Source organism: Brienomyrus brachyistius, chromosome 13 (assembly GCF_023856365.1).
Source record: "Brienomyrus brachyistius isolate T26 chromosome 13, BBRACH_0.4, whole genome shotgun sequence".
Taxonomy (NCBI): domain Eukaryota; kingdom Metazoa; phylum Chordata; class Actinopteri; order Osteoglossiformes; family Mormyridae; genus Brienomyrus; species Brienomyrus brachyistius.
Window position 1 is genome coordinate 17,206,108 of NC_064545.1, and position 16,646 is coordinate 17,222,753.

The 16,646-nt window shown below is 52.0% G+C and overlaps 1 protein-coding gene across 2 annotated transcripts; it reads right to left on the bottom strand.

Annotated features, from left to right (window-relative positions):
* Positions 1-1,073: 1,073 nt before the first annotated feature.
* cep152 (centrosomal protein 152) lies at positions 1,074-16,552 on the bottom strand. 2 transcript variants are annotated; one of them, XM_048973296.1, is made up of 27 exons: positions 16,393-16,552; positions 15,751-15,866; positions 12,703-12,812; positions 12,525-12,585; positions 12,017-12,295; positions 11,641-11,803; positions 11,420-11,560; positions 11,153-11,292; positions 10,681-10,881; positions 10,031-10,178; positions 9,573-9,664; positions 9,329-9,492; positions 8,987-9,200; positions 8,623-8,733; positions 8,403-8,533; positions 8,071-8,199; positions 7,718-7,850; positions 7,508-7,633; positions 5,592-5,861; positions 5,218-5,349; positions 4,324-4,384; positions 4,029-4,193; positions 3,860-3,950; positions 3,672-3,769; positions 2,660-2,816; positions 2,465-2,571; positions 1,074-2,372 (listed from the first exon to the last, which is right to left on the bottom strand). In XM_048973296.1, the coding sequence occupies exons 2-27, from the start codon at positions 15,835-15,837 to the stop codon at positions 1,480-1,482; spliced, it is 4,404 nt and encodes a 1,467-aa protein (XP_048829253.1). In that variant the 5' UTR covers positions 15,838-15,866; positions 16,393-16,552; the 3' UTR covers positions 1,074-1,479. The 2 variants fall into 2 exon arrangements, 1 of the variants encoding a protein (XP_048829253.1); XR_007382018.1 differs by lacking the exons at positions 1,074-2,372; positions 2,465-2,571; positions 2,660-2,816 and adding an exon at positions 4,473-5,067 and having other exon boundaries at positions 3,722-3,769.
* Between the last annotated feature and the right edge of the window lie 94 nt (positions 16,553-16,646).

The window sequence follows — 16,646 nt, forward strand, 5'->3', positions numbered from 1 at the left end:
CTTCCCATCAGGTGACGATACACCATAAAAACAAGCGCAATAACTCAGAAATGGACCTCGCAAAGATCATTATGAAACATCCACTGTTAATCAGCGTCTCGTTATTACGCAAGCCGCTTAGAAACACAATGACTGACCTGAATTCTCCATAAATGCATCTTTCTTCGTGAGAATGCTCTTTGATGTCATCCCAGAGAATGTGCTCCCCAGTCCTTCACATGGATCCACAGCTGGCGGGGGGATATTTGGGCTTGAGAAAGTGCCATTCGCTGTTTTCAGACTCAGAACCGCCTGTTTGAGGAACACTGAGTCACGTTAGGTAGCGTGCTCCAAATGGGTCCCGGTGGAACACCAGCGTCTCAGCCCAAACCATCAATAAAACCCACTCACTAATGACTCACTCCCTGAACGACGACCAACAAACGAGCTCATTGACAGCCGCCAAGTTCCCCCTCCCACAGCCTTCTGGACAGGCTCACACTAACAGCAGGTGGGTTAATATGCAGCAAGTCTGTTTAAGTTACCAACCAAACATTCAAGAACCCGATAAATAAAATCATCACGTCGCGTAGTTTATTTACGAACAAACCATTTGCAAGGACGAGTCCCACAGGCGCATCGCCTCACATGCGTACGACTGCAGCCCTTCACATAAACAAACCAGATCCTGAACCTGCCTGTTACAATTAGTCAAGTTTCCTTCGATCGACCATCCAGAAAAATAAATCCGATAAACGCTTTGCAAATAAAAATGGAATGAACTAAAATTCGGCTTGTTAATCCTTCATTTTGGAAAACAAAATCACAGGCCTGCAAAACGCTCTATTTTATTGACAGACCCCTCCGTCCAGCAAGAAGATGCCAAAGGCATGCTCGCTCCACAGCCCCGCCCACAGACCTATGAAACAAGCTGCAAATCCCAGGCCGTCAAACATCTGGGGAAACCCGCAATGTGAAATTAACAGCTTTAAAAACACACACACAGACACACACACACACACACACTCTGGTTGACATCCACCCAACTACTGACATCCAATCATCCCCAGAAATCGCAGTTGCGCAGACAAACTGGGACAGTGACAGCGACACCCCCCCCCCTCCCTGTTGCTGGAGGCCCACACTGGCAGGGCTCCCTACAAACAAAAAGGTTGCAGAACTTCGGGTAGCGACCCGCTCAAGTTTAGGTAACCTGGCCTCAACTCAGCCATGTTCAATTAATCCAACACAAAACAGCAACAGGAGCAGGTAGTTATGGGAAAAAACTTTACATGAAAAAATACATTTATTAGATCCATGTGAAAATTATACACACTTTATGTGTAACAGCTGGGTATAAAAAATAAAAAAAAAACACACAAAGTCTTGACAGTACAAGCAGATGTGACGAGTGTATAAAGACAACACTTAACAAACAAACAAGCAGATGGTTCGAGAGGCGCACTGCAACATGACGAGCCTGGGGCTTGCTAGATTTGTTTACTTCTGAAGGAGGGACACTGGGCTGTCAAACCCGCTGTCCTGCTGACAGGCCTTCAATTCTGAGAACAAACTCTTGGAACAGACCCTCCGGATCCGCTCCCCCTCAGACCCAGGAATGGGCTCTCGGGTCTTGGCCGCCTCCGTATCCCTCCCCCCTGGACCGGCGACGGGGGAGGGCTTCATATTGGGCCTGGTTTGCGTGGTCGGAATGTTCTTGTAGGAGCCCCAGCTCCCAAAATGAGACGAGTCGTCATCTGTGTCTTCGGTTTTGGTACTGGAGATGGCGGATAGGGTGGGGGAGTTGCTGACACGCTTCAGCATTCTACCGGGGACGGAGAATGCAGGATTCTCACGGTCAGAACATGTTCCAACACCGACCAGGCCCCAGACATTCTGGCCCTTATCCCTGACCGGAGGTTCTTTATCAGGGATAGGTTTGACCGCAGACTCTGCAGGGCGCCTTCTGTCCGCTTCTCCCAGCCACATCTCTTGGTTTTGGCTGCGCAGGGTAACGTGGGTTTGGGTTCCATCCGCCGGCCTGCTTGCAGAGGGAAGGCATTTCACGTGTCCCGCAGGTCTTTGTGCGAGGGAGCCTGCGGGGTTGGGTGGTCCCTTAGAGTGCGTGCCGTCGAGCACTTTCCTCTTTCCCGACGTTACCAAAACACGAGGGGTATTGGAGGACTGAAGGTCACAGATGTTTTTTTCAATCCCAGAATGCTCTGCTGCAGGCCTGCCGGCACTGCTAGCGAGGGGGCGCGGCTGCTGGTTGTTCTCCGCAGGCCCGCTGCTCTGAGAGTTCACGTCTTTGGCTGGTGGGCTCTGTCCGGATAACGCGTGTGGAGCTTTGCCTGGCTCCACCGCAGCGATGGGCTCCGATTTCGACGTGCTCGCTTGTTTACAAAAGAATAAATCTCCATTTTAAATCAGACACGCAGCACCACCGGTGGATCTGACATGTGAGGGATGAGGGGTCGGCACTTACCCAGAGCAGCATGACTCCTTCCACTGGCTTTCCGGGACACTGGTGTCTCCAGCACCTTGGCCATGGCAGCCAGCTTGCTTGCTGCATTGATGATTTTCTTCTCCGCCCTGCAAAGGCAGTTAAAGATGTGCCCGGAACAGCAGGGAACAAGAGAGCCCACAAAGGCCATGAACTCTGAAGCCTCTGTAATCTCACCCCTGGGACTTGCCACTGTCCTCCAGGAGCTCCTGCAGGCAGGTGAGGTAGTACTTCCGCATCCTCCTCGCTGTGTCCTGCCTCTCCCTGAGCACCTCTGCCCGGATCATCTCCACCGCCCTCGCCTTACTCTCCTGGATGTAACGCAGCATGTCACCTGCCCAAGAGAGACAGACTCACTCAGTGGGATCCAGGTTCACAGAACCGTATCGTGTGTGTGTGTGTGGTAAAATTAGATTCGCCATAGTGATGAACACAGTAAAAGCAGATAAAACAGTGATATAAACGTGGGATGGCCTGCATGGTGAAGCTGGGACAGAAAGTGTGCAGCTAAGCTGCCTGTTGGTGACATCAATCCCAGACAAGGTCCCCTAAGAGAGCGCAAGGCTGAGAGAACATCCACCGCTATTAACCACAGCCCTGATGCATTCATGTCTCTAGCTATTTATGGAAAAGCATATGATCTGCACAATAAACTAAAGTAACGAACTATCGACATATATACACACATGATCATCATATATACAAACAAAAAAACAAAGCAAGCTAACAGCATTCTAGTTACTTAACGAACAGAGAAACCACAAGTCAGTGAGTGTGAAACGTACATTTTTCTTGTGGTTGGTATGCAGCGTCTAATACAGGCCATATATTACACTCGACCCTTCTGCACTGTGACTTTCCCCATAAAGGTTTCGATATATTGCGTAAGAAACGAAGCATAAGAAATGAAATGGAAATTTTCTGAAAGTTTTGCGAAAGGCACAGACCGTACGCAAAAGCGAGCAGGTGACACAGAAAGGTAAGGAACCCCATCGACTGTGCAAACAAAATTAATAAGAATAGTGGCCTTTGCCAAGAAACTTGCATTGTAGACAGAAATGAAATAATTCATGATGATGATGATGATGATAGCAGGACAGTCAGTGAGGCTGCAATGTTCACTCAGGGTCCTTCGCCTCGAGTTGCCCCCCCCCACCCCCCACGTCGCATCGATCCCCCCCTTACGCACCCCGTATCTTTGCCACGGCTCTCATGTACTGCTCTCTCATCTCCTCCAGGCCACCCTGCGGGCACTGCCGTCTTTCTGGGCCTCCGTCACCCTGGGGCCTGCAGGAGAGAGGCTGTGAGTACAGGGGGCTGCTCCTGCCAGTTACACTGAGGAGCAGGGATGGCCGGATTGGGGCGCGGGCTACGTACTGGGAGGAGTCCACGCTGCTGGGACGCTGCCTGTCGCTTGCTCTCCGCAGGATCTCCTCACGCTCCTTCTTCAAGGCGTCCTCGTGCTCCTCTGGGCAGAGAGACTTGCCCGTGAGACACCGACAGTGGAAACCTGCGAGTCAGGTGGAGCATGGGGGGGCCGGGTTACCTTTGAGCCGCTGCACGGCGGCCTTGTGCTCACGCACTGTCTGCTGCAGCTGCCGGCACGCCTTCTCTAGGTGCCTCTGCAGGTCCCGGCACTGCCTCCGTAGCCGCTGCAGCTGGTCTGCGCAGCCCGGCCCACACTGCTGCTCCCCGGCTTGCGATGCAGAAGCTGGGAATGGACAACAGTGATCGTGAGGACCACGTATGAAGCAGGGACTCACCACAAGCGTGCAGGAGGCTGAAACGCCCGCAGAGCAGCGCATCTCTGGCTGTGTGTAGCCGCCCCCCGACTCCCCTACCTCGGATGCCATTTAGCTCCTCGTTTTGGTTCTGGGCTTCCTTGAGTCTGTCCCTGTTGACCTGAGGAGACAGGAAACACGCTGGTCACAGTCCCAAGTCCAGGGACATCCGCTGACCAGGGGAAAGGACACACGAGAGCCAGGCCCACCTCTTCCCACTGCTGTCTGGCTTGAGCCACAGCCTGACAGAGCAGAGCTCTGCATGGAGCCTGCAGACCGGCTGCAGAGAGCCTCCCCACTGCTCCAGCACTGGAGTCCCGGGGGACTGCCCGGAGTTTGCTCCTCATTCTGGGTCAGCCACTTCGGGTCACTCAAAAGCTGGTTCCGAATACCCTCGAGGGTGGTGCGGACCTCGGCCAGAGCCTCCTCCCAGAGCCGCTCCCTCTCAGTGCTGCTCCTAGCCTCCTGCAGTGCATCCCACTCCTGTTCCCGTCTACTAAAGAGCTGCCGGAGTTCCGACTCCTTCTGACGGACGGCCTCATCCCGAAGGTGCCCGGCCTCCTTACTGGCGAGCGATAGTGCTTCCTCCAGCTTGCCACGCTGCTCGTCCAGGAGGGCCCGGTACTCCTGCTCATGGCGAGCCTGGAGGCGCGCGACCTCCTCCTGCTTGTCGCGGCTGCAGGCGGCCAGCGCCTGGGCCAGCTCGGCCTTGGACCGCGCATCCTGCTCCACCCTGCTCTGCTCAAGCTGCCTTCGCAGCAGCCTCACCTCCTCCTGCCGCTCCTCCCTCATCGCCGAGGAGACCTGGCCAGGGTGGGGGGAGCCTGCGCTTAGTCATACTGGCACCACCTCCCTTCCTGATGGAGAGCCCAGCTTCCATTGTTTACACAAGCAACACCCTGTGAGACAGCGGGGACCCCGGGGCCGCCTCCACGCTGGAGCCCCAGTACGTACCTTCTGAGCCAGATTCTCCTGCTGCTGCCTCTCCCAGTCCTCCCGCTGGGCCTGGAGAGCGGCCTGGTATTCCGGCAGGGACGTCATCTCCTGCAGCCAACAGGCACGGGCGTGTGACAGGGCGTTCTCCACCTGGGGGGCAGCATCATGTTCACGGTGCCGCAGACTTGGCTCACAGTGACCCCCCCCCCCCCCCCATTTAATACCTCTGACATTTACTGTTACTGGAAATTCAGGGTAGGGAACAGAAGTCACCACCATCGTATCTTGACTGAGTCCCTTAGTTCAGTGTTTCACATACCAAGGGGTCACACTGAGACCGCCCCCAGCCACAAAGCAAATGGCCCAGCCTGAGCCAAAAGCCACCTGCTCACCTGCTGCCTGGTGGCCTCCTGGCTTTGAAGCTCCGCCCTCAGCCGCTGCTCCGCCTCCCGCACTGCCTGGGCCTGCGCCTGCTCCGCCTCCTGCTGCAGCTCCAGCCTCTGAGCGCTCAGCTGGGCCTCTACCTCCACCTGGGTGAGGCCCTGCACCACTCCGTCCGTCTGAGAGGCCTGCTCACTGGCCTCAGCGCCTCCTACCCCACCTGCCTGCTCCAGCCGCTGGTCCCACACCTTCTCCACCTTCTTCACAGAGGCCTGAATCGTCTATGGGGGTTGGAGCCAAACATCCACAAAAAGACGTGTGCCGTTACCCTACGGGGGTGTAGCCCTTTCCACCTCTCAGAATACGAGGTCCCCAGAAATGCAATGATGTAATTAAATACCTAAAAATGACACATTACTGTACTTTATTAAACGGGTAGCAGAGTTGGAGGTGTGCAGGGAGTTTGCATGCTTTCTCCACATTGCAGTTCCGATCCGATCCCGATCTACAACTGCTGATACGGATAGATTCCAACAAAAACTGCAGTCTGGTTCTTCCCTGTTTCTCGTTAATGAAGGGCTTCTTCCGTCCTTTATGGGACCTCAGTCCTGCTTCTGGGATCCTTATACTCACTGTACTAGCAATGCATCTCACACCTGCTCTTAATGTTCCCCATTCCTTTTGAAGTTCACTAGATGGCATCCTCCGATTCATGAGAAACTGTCCGATAAGTTGAGGGTCACCTCTGCTGTTAGAAAGCCTATTCCACCGTTTACCTGACTGGTTTCTGGTCATTCCCAGTGTCTCCTGCTTCACCTTATTCTTGTGTACTGCTGTCTTAGAAATTTTGAACCTGGAAGCAACCTGCTGTTTTGCAAAGCCTTTCGCTAGCAGAACCACGATTAAACCAGGATTTAAAAAAGCAGATTTGTTTAAAAATATAGAGTGGTGTCATATTATATACAGCTGCAGAAAAAAAAAATATGTTTTACATATGAATATTTTTCAACTACTAAATATAAATGTAAAAATGCATGGCAAAAAAATCTTTAAATCAGGCCACTAGAAACATACATAATGTACTGTTTCACCTCATTTGTACATGTTGTTTAAAGCATTTTTATGGCATTTTGCAGTTCAATATCTTCCAAGAGAGTATAAGCAAGTGGCAAATGCTTGAAAGGCCCACAATTATTCTCCCAACGGCAACAGCGTCACGATAGCAGCCCCTCATGTGTGACAAGCAGCAGCGAGAGCAGCCCAAGCGAGCGACTCCCAAATCATACACTGCTGTCATATTCATGTTGAATCGGACAATTTGTGCACTTTGTTTAAAACTGATTTAACAAGGAACAGGAGCCACAATTTTACAGACTGCCAATAACTAAATGCGGAAGAAACGGACGTGGATCGGTCACATGGTCAGTACTGATCTGAGTAATAGGTATAGATTAGTGCCAATACCGACCTGAATATACCGGACCGGTGTGCCGCTGGATCGACTGATTGCTATTGACCAATTTGAGCACCAAAAGTGCTACTGACTCCAACATACAAAACACATAAAATAAAAGATAATACTGACACAATAATAACATTTCCAACTGAAAAACAGGAAGAACATCTACAATGATGATTCTGGACATACCTCTATACAACCACCTTTTCAACAATTAACAATATTAATGCTGGACAAAATTCTCACACTTGGCAGATTCTTATAAAACTGACTTTCCTCTTGTGGGGACTCAAAATAATGGTTCCCACAACGTCAAAATAACAGTTTTTTTTTATCACACTGTGGGGACATTTGGTCCCCACAATGTAACATATACATGAGCTAAGCACACCCTCAGAGGTGAGTTAAGATCCTACTGTGCGCCCCTTCAGCAGCCAGGAGCGACATCCCCCTGTTGGGGCAGCTCACCTCCACCTCCGCCTGCCGCTGGAGCTCCTGCTCTCGCTCCCTCAGCCAGCGCTCCCTGGCGGCGCCGTGCTGCGCCTCCATCTGAGCCAGGGCGGCCTCCTTCTCCCGCTCCATCTGACACCGCAGCTGGGGGGAGGCAAGGCGCACACATCTCAGCTGGTCTCGAAAGCCGCCGCCGGAATGTCAGGCAGGACTGAGGCCCAGGCCAACCTCATTCTCATGTTCCCGGTGCTCCTCCATTCTGGCTCGGAGGCGCTGCTCCAGGCCGTCCTTCTCCCTGCAGATGGCGATGTAACATTCCTGCACGGCTCCCATCTCCTTACTGATATCCGCCAGTTTAGATCTGCAGGAGAACAGCAAACTCGTCGCCGATCCAGAAGACTCGCGCGTGCAAAGGCTCACTGTGGCCACCGTAACTCGCAGCTTAGCTGATGTCCCTCATGATGCACACAGCCGGGTTTTCAATTAGACCTTTTAAAAAGAAAACAGTGCGCCCCCTGGTGGCCACGCCCATATCCATCTTCTACCTGCTGTTAACAAGACACAGCGCCTTTTTGACTCACTCCAGATGCTGCACCTCCTGCTGGCACTCCCTCCGCACCTCCTCCATTTGGACCGCATGCTCCTGGGTCAGTTCCACACGCACGCGGTTCACCACGTCATCCCGGAACTGTTGCTGGGTCCTCTCGTACCTCCACGAGACCAACCACAAAACAGAATTACCGCAGTGCTGCCCGTTTCTAAAACAGCTTTCAAAATCAGGCTGCTTACAAGAAACCGGCTCAGTTTCACATTAATACGATTTTGAAGAGCCATAATTACATTTAAATGCATCTTAAGAACTAAGAGAATTTCCCTCGTCGGCACTGGCAATCCCCCACATGGTACTGGCTACCTGGCGGCAGTCTCCTGCTTCTCCTGGTCCAGCTCCTGGATCATCTCCCTCATCTTTGTGCACAGCTCCAGATTGGCTGCCCGTACCTTCTCCTCACTCTGCTGCAGCTCCTGGTTCCGTTTCTCCAGTTTCTGGTCAGGCGACAGGGCGGATAAGCACGCTAAGTGATGTTAGACCGGTTACCCGACACAAAGCAGGCCCTTCCGCTTGGAAGCCCGACCTCCACACGGCCCTGGAGATGCTCCCTGTCTTTCCGCAGCTGTGGAAGTTCTTCCTGGGATGGGACCATGCCGGATGCTTCAAGTTGCTTCTCCAAAGCGGTCTCCCTCACCTGCAGGGTGAGCAGAGGAGCAGCACATATTAAAACACTTCACTTATTTTACATGACGTTTTCTGCGGATGGGACACGTTTAGGCTGCAGTCTGAGTCACCCCATAGCCTGAACTCCTCCTTTGATATGCTTGAATTTTTTGACCCAGCTCCAAAGCACCTTCTTTCCAGGCAGCATGACTACCTGTCACCATCACGGAGCACCTTACTCCTGGTGAGTGTATCTGATGCTCCTAGCAGGAGGTGCTGCTCACCCTGGAGTCAAGGGCGCTCCTCTCGGCCCTGTCCAGCTGAGCCCGCAGCTCCTCGGCCTGCCCGCGCGCCTGCTGCAGGTCCTCCTGGAGCTGGGAGATCTTCTGTCTCTTGCTCTTCAGGCTCCCCAGGAGACGCTGGACCTCCGTCGTCAGCTCAGCCGTCAGGTCCTCCCTCGAGGAGGTGCTGGTCGTGCCGGAGGCTACTCCGGAACCGCTAAAGAGAAGGTGAAGACAGACGCCCAAATAAACAGTGGGGGGGGACCACCATTCCCAGAACCCCTGGGTGTTAAACCCAGTGCTGTTGACCACTGTACACACTCTATACCACGAACGCCTGCATACCCATGGCAACGGTTGCCTTTCCAGTTGGCCTTCTTTATTCCCAGTTCGACATAGGAGTCTGACAGCTGGTTCTCCCATTCTCTGTTGGATTCCAGGGAAATAACCCGTAATTTGACGGCCGACTCATACAGAGTGATCTGGTCCTTCAGGTCCGAGAGCTCTTCCTACGACAGAGACGGACACACCGTGTCAGCAACCCAAAACGACGGCGGGGAAACTTCCTGGGGGGGGAGGGGGGGCCCACCTGCAGGGATCTGGTCATGTTGTCGCTGATGCTTTTGGCCGACTGCGCGTGCTGTAACTGGATCCGCAGTTGATTCATCTCCTGGATGGCACCTGGGGGGAGTTAAGAGAAATTCAGATGTTTGGTGAGCTGAGCAGAGCCAGTCCATGTCCACTGCAGCGTATTAGAATATCGAAAACAGGGGGGAAATAAGACCCAGTGTGACCACAGTGCTCTTTAGCAGAGAGTAGCCCATGTAAGTAAACATCACAGTGGTAGCTATGAAAACACAATATTCTTTTAACTATGAAAAGAACAAAAAAAATAAGGAAGAATGGAATGAATTGCTTAGCTAGACATGTGCTCCAATCTGGGCCATGTAGAAGTGGGGTCAAACTGCCCAAGAAAGGTACGCACACGCACACACACGCACACGCGCACGCACACGCACACGCACACGCACACGCACACGCACACACCGGTCTGCAGCAGGTTGGCACACTGCTGCTGGCTCTCCTCTAGACGCCGGGTCAGCGTGTTGATGACGGTCGCTCTCTCCAGCTTCTCCGCCTCCCTGTCTCGCTCCAGCTGTTTCAGTTGCTCCTGCAGCCTGCAGCCCGCCTCCCCCTGACACACACGCAGGGAATTTTCATGGGATTTTATTCCCCTGGCAGGTGCTTTGGTTCAGAGCGACATACAAGTGAGGCAGACGCTATGTCACAATCCTGCAGCCGTGATGGAGGCACACGGGCCAGGTGCCGCTGGGCCGAGCTGCCGACTTGCTTCTGAGTATTCTAACTAGTAGGCCAGAAACACTCAGGATGGATGGTACGGGGTGCAGCCTTGCCCAGAAGGTCATAGGTTCAAATCCCATAGTCGACAGAATAATCAAATCGGTTCAGCCCTTGAGCAAGGTGCTCAACCCCAACTGCTGCAGGGCAGCTGACTGACCCAGCTCTCCAATTCTCACTTAGATGTCGTTTTGGACAGTAGTTCACAGAACAAGTAATGCCACAGAGATCCCACAGAGTGAGGCACAGAGCACCCAAATGACCCATACGGTGACTCCTCTATCCACACTCCCAACACGGTGACCCCTGTAGGCTGTGGAGGGCGGCGGCGAACGCACCTGCTGCTCCAGGGCCTGCGCCTGCGCATCCAGCCTCTGCTGCAGCGCCAGCACGCGGGCCTCATGCTGCTCGCGCATGGCGGCCAGGTCACGGTCGTGCTGCTTCCGCGTACGGGCCAGCGTCTCCGAGCGGCACAGCTCCGCCATCTGCTGCTGCAGGCTGTCCAGCGCCATCTCTGTCGCCCGCTGCTTCTCAGTGCTCTGCGGCATACACGCACACAGGCCTTAGTCTGGGGGGGGGGGCTCTGCTGTACCTCTATCTACGAGGGGTTTTAAGCTCTCTTCCAGCCAATAGCAAGATCGGTAGAGAGAAACAAAACCCATTACTTCAATTTAATGGTCAGTTAGCTGAAGGTGTCGCTGTAGTGCTTGAGCAGAGTTCCTGCTGCATGGACACCCAGCCCAACGCAGATCCCACACACGTGGGTTACAGACCTCTGAGGAAAAGGCGGTGATTTGGAAGCGTCCTCACCTCACGCTCTCTGTCTGCCACCGCCTGCACCTGCAGCTCCATCGCCTTGACCCCGGCCTGCAGCTGCAGTTCTCGCTCCTTGGCCTGCTCCAGCAGACAGCCAGACTCCTTCAGGCTCACCGCCAGGCCATCCTTCTCATCTGGGGAGGGAGGGCAGATGAAATCGAGATAAATGCTGCAGCAAGAAGACACCAGTGCCGTCATTCAGAAGGCTGATCGCCTTGGTCCCACCGACCCCCCATTCCAACACCACTGGGTTTACCCCACCTTTCACGATGGCCAGCTGGTGCTCCAAGTATCTCATGCTACGTCGGCTGTCCTCCAGCTTCTTCTCCAGGTCCTCAATCTGCCTCAGCTGAGCCCTGTTCAGGACCTGCAACTGGGCGATCTGCTGCTGATCCGCAGATTCTGTAGCGGAGGAAGGATGAACAGGTTAAACTATCCAACCACCTTGTTGAAAACGTCTCGTTGACTGCCTTGTCACTCACTGTGGGTAGAGTCCAGGAACTCTCTCTGCAGTTGGTCAAACTTGCCATTGGTACATGCAGCCTCTGGACTGAAGACCTTCTGCTGAGCCACAGGCTGATATGGATTGTAACTGACCTTACGGTGGCCTGCATGGTTGTTTTCTGAACCCTTGGCATCAAAGGTCTACTGACACAGGGGAGGGAGACAATCGGTATAAACAGGAAGCAATAACTATTAATATCCTTAGCTGCCATCTAGTCAATGACGACTCCAGATTCCTTTCTGCCTGGGTCTTCAGGTTTACAGTGGCATGTTCATTGTTGAAAGCAATAATATTACATATGACCTTGAAATTATATGGATAAGGTGTGATATTTTCAGATAGATTCATCTCACCTGAACATGTTCCCTGGTACTGGCCTGCTCTGAATAACTTAGGTCCTCTCTCTGTGGAGCTGTGTGATGGTACTGGCCAAACTCCCCCTCACCAGTGGACTCTTCCGGGCCCAGGCTAGGGTAGGTGTACCCCCTGTGGTCATACATGTAGTGGTGGTCTTCCTCCCGGTTCACAGTCCAGCCGTTGTGCTGGTCCAGGTGTCCATCGAAGCGCCCTGCCTCGTGGTCATACTCGTAGTCACCGTGGTAGGGGTCCTGCCCATACTCGATCTCATTGGTCTGTGAAAAAGCAGATGTGTTCTACACATTTATGTCCTATCCCTGAGGAACTTAGTGGGCTTACGGCTTGGCATGTTTACACAGCTTCACATTTAATGAAATCGCCATCCACACAATCCACTCTAAGCAGATGGGGCATCCTGGCATATTCACTGCACCGTCTCACCCAGAGCAACCTGGTAAATTATACAGAGCTGGATTCAGAACCACAGGAAGGAACCGCGCTCACCTCTCCAGCGGCAGCGTGCTCCTCGTTCCACTCTGCCTGCGGATCCCAAGCGCCCGGAGCTCTAGGAGGAGGCAGGACATGGCGACACTCATCACCTACCGACCCTCCCAGGGATCCATCAGGCACCCAAGGCTCCGGAAGTCACCTCCCCCCTCCCTGCTCCATTCCCACGCCCCACCTGCCGTCGACAGCGTGCCCGTCGCAGGCGGTGTTGTCGGGCTCCGGCGAAGAGCCATCCCTGCTGTCCTCCAGCATGTCATCTGGGAGGTCTGTTAGCAGCTGGTGCAGCTGTGGGAGAGCGCAGAGTCAGAGCTGCGTAAATGCAGCTGAAGGCAAGGCCCACTGGAGGCAGCTGAGGGAGAGCGCAGAGTCAGAGCTGCGTAAATGCAGCCGAAGACAAGGCCCTCGGGAGGCAGCTGCAAGCCCAGAACACCAGCCCAAACAGCACATGGAGTGGAAACGGCACTCCGGGTCCCAGGTCATGTGACAGCAACACGCGGACCGATAACAAAGTTCAGATACCAGACCTACCGGGAAGAGGCATTACAGCCGCTGAACACCCACCACGGAAACCAGAAAACCAGCCCTATTCGCCTCGACTCCCATCCGAGCAAATGCCATCGAAGAAAGAGCTGTGTATGTCCTTTAACTGGAGCAGAAACATTACCAGTCACCAACGCGGAAACCTGCACACATGAGCGACTGACTGCAGATGAAAATAAACAAGGAAACTTTCATTTTCAAAGAATCAGTGAAATCTAAGCATGCTGAAAAATATCAGTAGAGGGGGCTAAAAAGCTTCCAGCTAGAAATGCTGAGACCCCAAAAACTGTCATGTTCCCATAAGTGAGCCTGACTGCTGCCTTTTGATTGGCTAGGGGCACCATCTCCTGTCTGAAAGACATGAAGGAAGTGAGGAGGCACTCTGGTTAAAGCAGAACCTGCCCAACAGCACCTCGGTTCTCCCAAGGGCCCCGAGGTGGAGGGCGAGTCACGCCCACTTCAGTGAAGCGTGACCGAAATCAGGCCGCCTCTGACTCAAGGGCGGGTGGCTCGCTTCATGTCTGCTGGCCCTGTCCTCACTCATGTCCTGTCATTCGAGCAGAGCGGCTGAAACGTGGCCCCCGGATCCCCGAACATTCGAAAGGGTGGGGTCCAGCTAAACTCCAGACGAAGGCAAATAACAGCAGAGGGGCGAGCGGCGAGGTCTGGCCCTGCTCAGTCCTGCACTGGACAGCCAGCCATGGCGCCAGCCCAATGACATCACCCTGGAACATTCCCCCCAGCTATGCTTGGGCTGTGGGCTTGCAAAGGCTGGGCCACACCCAGCCTCGGAGGCCCTCCCCAGGGTCAGGTTAGCAACGCGGCGCTCCCTCTCTGACACCCAGGCTGGGCTTCATAGGTCGAATAACCGTGGACCACAAGACCGATACAGACAACAAAGGCAGGGATCCGGGGGTCCAGGGTCCGGGGCCCTTGCATCACACAGGGAGAAGCTGTGAGTGTCCCTCTGTGGATGGGAATATCAAAGCAAGTATTTTCAATCCAAGAGCCTGCATGTATGTCTGAGAGCCAACGGCCGCCTTGCATTCAAAGTCATCCTTCAATACATTAACTGCACATTCACTACTGTGACCCGGAAACCGCTGCTCCTACATTCCCTAGAATAACTCATCTGTTAGAAAACAATATCCTCCACCTTTCAAAACAACACATGTCGAAAGAGTTCGGTTTGAGAGTGCAATTCTCAAAGGAATTGCTTAAACGAGGCGTCGAGCACAATGGTCCAACCCATCTTGTTCAGAGTCCTGCCTCAACTATGGTGCAGTGGCTCACCCTTGTGGACATGTACGTGCACAGCAAATGCAGAAGATATAAGCTAGAGAGAAGTGTTTAATGTCCATATATTTAATGACCTGATAGAATGATCTCATTAAGGGCATAATAGGTGGGGGGGGGGGGGGGGGGGGGGGGGGGAGAGAGAGTTACCAAAGAGAACCTATAACAAATTTGCCAGCCAGAGATCGATACAGAAACGATCTCTGGGAAAATGTCTAAACATGGGAGTAAAGGGGACTCCGCAAAAAAAAAGGACTATCATCACACTTTTAGTTATGCATATATTATACCGACCTAAAGGAAACCATTTTGCAGAATGACCCAATGACACCCGAGCTGATTTTTGAGGCTCCGGTGCACGAGGACTTCAGTCTACACATCCATGATGCTGCTGGCTCAGAGTTCATTGGTTTTATAACAAAATCATTACTTTATTCATTTGATTGCTTACAAACAACATGACATTAGAAACAAGCGCTTTTAGCTGAAGCATCCCTTTCAAGCAGTAAAAAACTTAAAACCAAATTATAGTTCTAAAAGAACTTACAAAGAGTGTTGAGACATATCTAGTTGAACCTTTTTTTTTTTTTTTTTAAAGAAAGAGAATGAATATTTTGTTAAATATCCCTTATTTCTGGCATGGAGTGTGCAAGATCCTTGGTGCTTTTAGAACCTGTGGTTGTTTTGCTTTCTCTCTCAGCTCAGCCTTGTTCTTTGGTGTTTCATTATGGAGTTTCCTCTTTAGAAGGCGAGACATGTGTTCTGTGACTCTGTAGTGGTGCCCACTACAGAGTTTTCCCATATATTTCTTTGCGACGAGCTCCCAAATGGCCCAGACTGCATGCTTTCGGTCATCATCATCAATCACACACTGGGGGGATAATCATGCCTAGGACAAGGCCCCCAAAGGTCAAGCAATGCGTGTTAATGAACCCACACGGAGGCCTTTTGGGTTAGCCAACCTCTCCCTGCTCAGCACAGCCCTATCGAGAAGAGAACAAGCTGCACCATACAGGCGGGCCAGCTCAGGAACTGCACTGGAATGGCTGAATCGGCGTGCTGATGAGCAAGAACACAGCATGGCTGCAGTAAGCCTGGTGACCAGCATGAAACACTAATTAAACACACCACTACAAGCCAATGAACCAAAGAGTGAGTGTGGGAGTTTTCAAGGTGCAGAGAGAGAGCCGCGTTCGGCTTGTCCTGCTCCCACAATAGCTGCAGACACTGGATGTGTAACTGAAAGGGGACACTTAGTATAATACGACAACTGAAAGGAAAAGCAGAAAAACTGTGGATCATAGTTTCTAAAAAGATTGTGTGCATTCCTCTACCATTCCTCCTTAAAGCTAGCAAACCTCCTCAGATGTGGCATAGGATGTCGTACCTCCTGCTCTCTGGCATAATCCTCCTGGTCATATTCCTCCTCTTCATGCTGCGTTTGGAGAGCGGCGCTGTCAAAGTCGATAGACATGCCGGCATCAGGAGCCGATCAGTTTAAACCTGTCAAGGCAGGGGTTTGACAAAGTTAATAACCAGCAATCTCCCTTTTCTAGTTAATGGAAAAGGCTGGAAATAATCGACTGCTGCGAATATTTGTAGCGCGCACATACACATATATTTATAAACCCATGTCCCATTTAAGGATAGATTATATTGTATCAATTCACGTGCACTCTGAGTTAACCGGATGTGAAACACGTAGAACTTTCTATTATACAAAAGTTGTAGAAAAACCACGATAACTAGGACAGGTAACAATAAAAAAAATACCTCTCTGGACGTTCAATTTGTAACTACTCTAGCATAAATAAACAGTCACTGTGGTATGCTGAAGCAGTACTACGCGGAGAGATAACGTTGCATCGATAATCATTAAGACAAAATACCTAAGTGCGATACCGCAAATTAGTATATGACAGATGAGAGATTGGTTAAAGCGATATTTACAACATTTTCAAAAATACTAAAACACAGCGCTGACACATTTAAAGCACCGTAGGGACGGCAAACAAGCCATGAAGTTTACCTTTAACGTCTGACAGAAATGAGATCGGCGAAGTCTAGTATAAAATGAGAATCTAAACATGAATTTCATTAATTAAACTTAAGATTGCCTACATTTCTATAATCTTAAAGCCTTACAAAACAAACTAGATCTACCCAAATAATAGCGGCTAACGCTATATTGACGGCCATACCTTTAAATTGACGGTACAAAAAGCCAATCCTAATGAAGACAGGACTCACGTCCCGTGGATATATCCAATAATAATCAGAGGA

Excerpts from the sequence above, each read along its gene's own strand:
- cep152 (XM_048973296.1), bottom strand. The coding sequence starts at position 15,837 with ATGTCTATCGACTTTGACAGCGCCGCTCTCCAAACGCAGCATGAAGAG. Across the intron at positions 11,293-11,419 it reads CCAGCTGGCCATCGTGAAAG|ATGAGAAGGATGGCCTGGCG; the intron begins GTGGGGTAAACC and ends CTCCCTCCCCAG. Across the intron at positions 3,770-3,859 it reads AGCAGCGTGGACTCCTCCCA|GCCCCAGGGTGACGGAGGCC; the intron begins GTACGTAGCCCG and ends TCTCTCCTGCAG.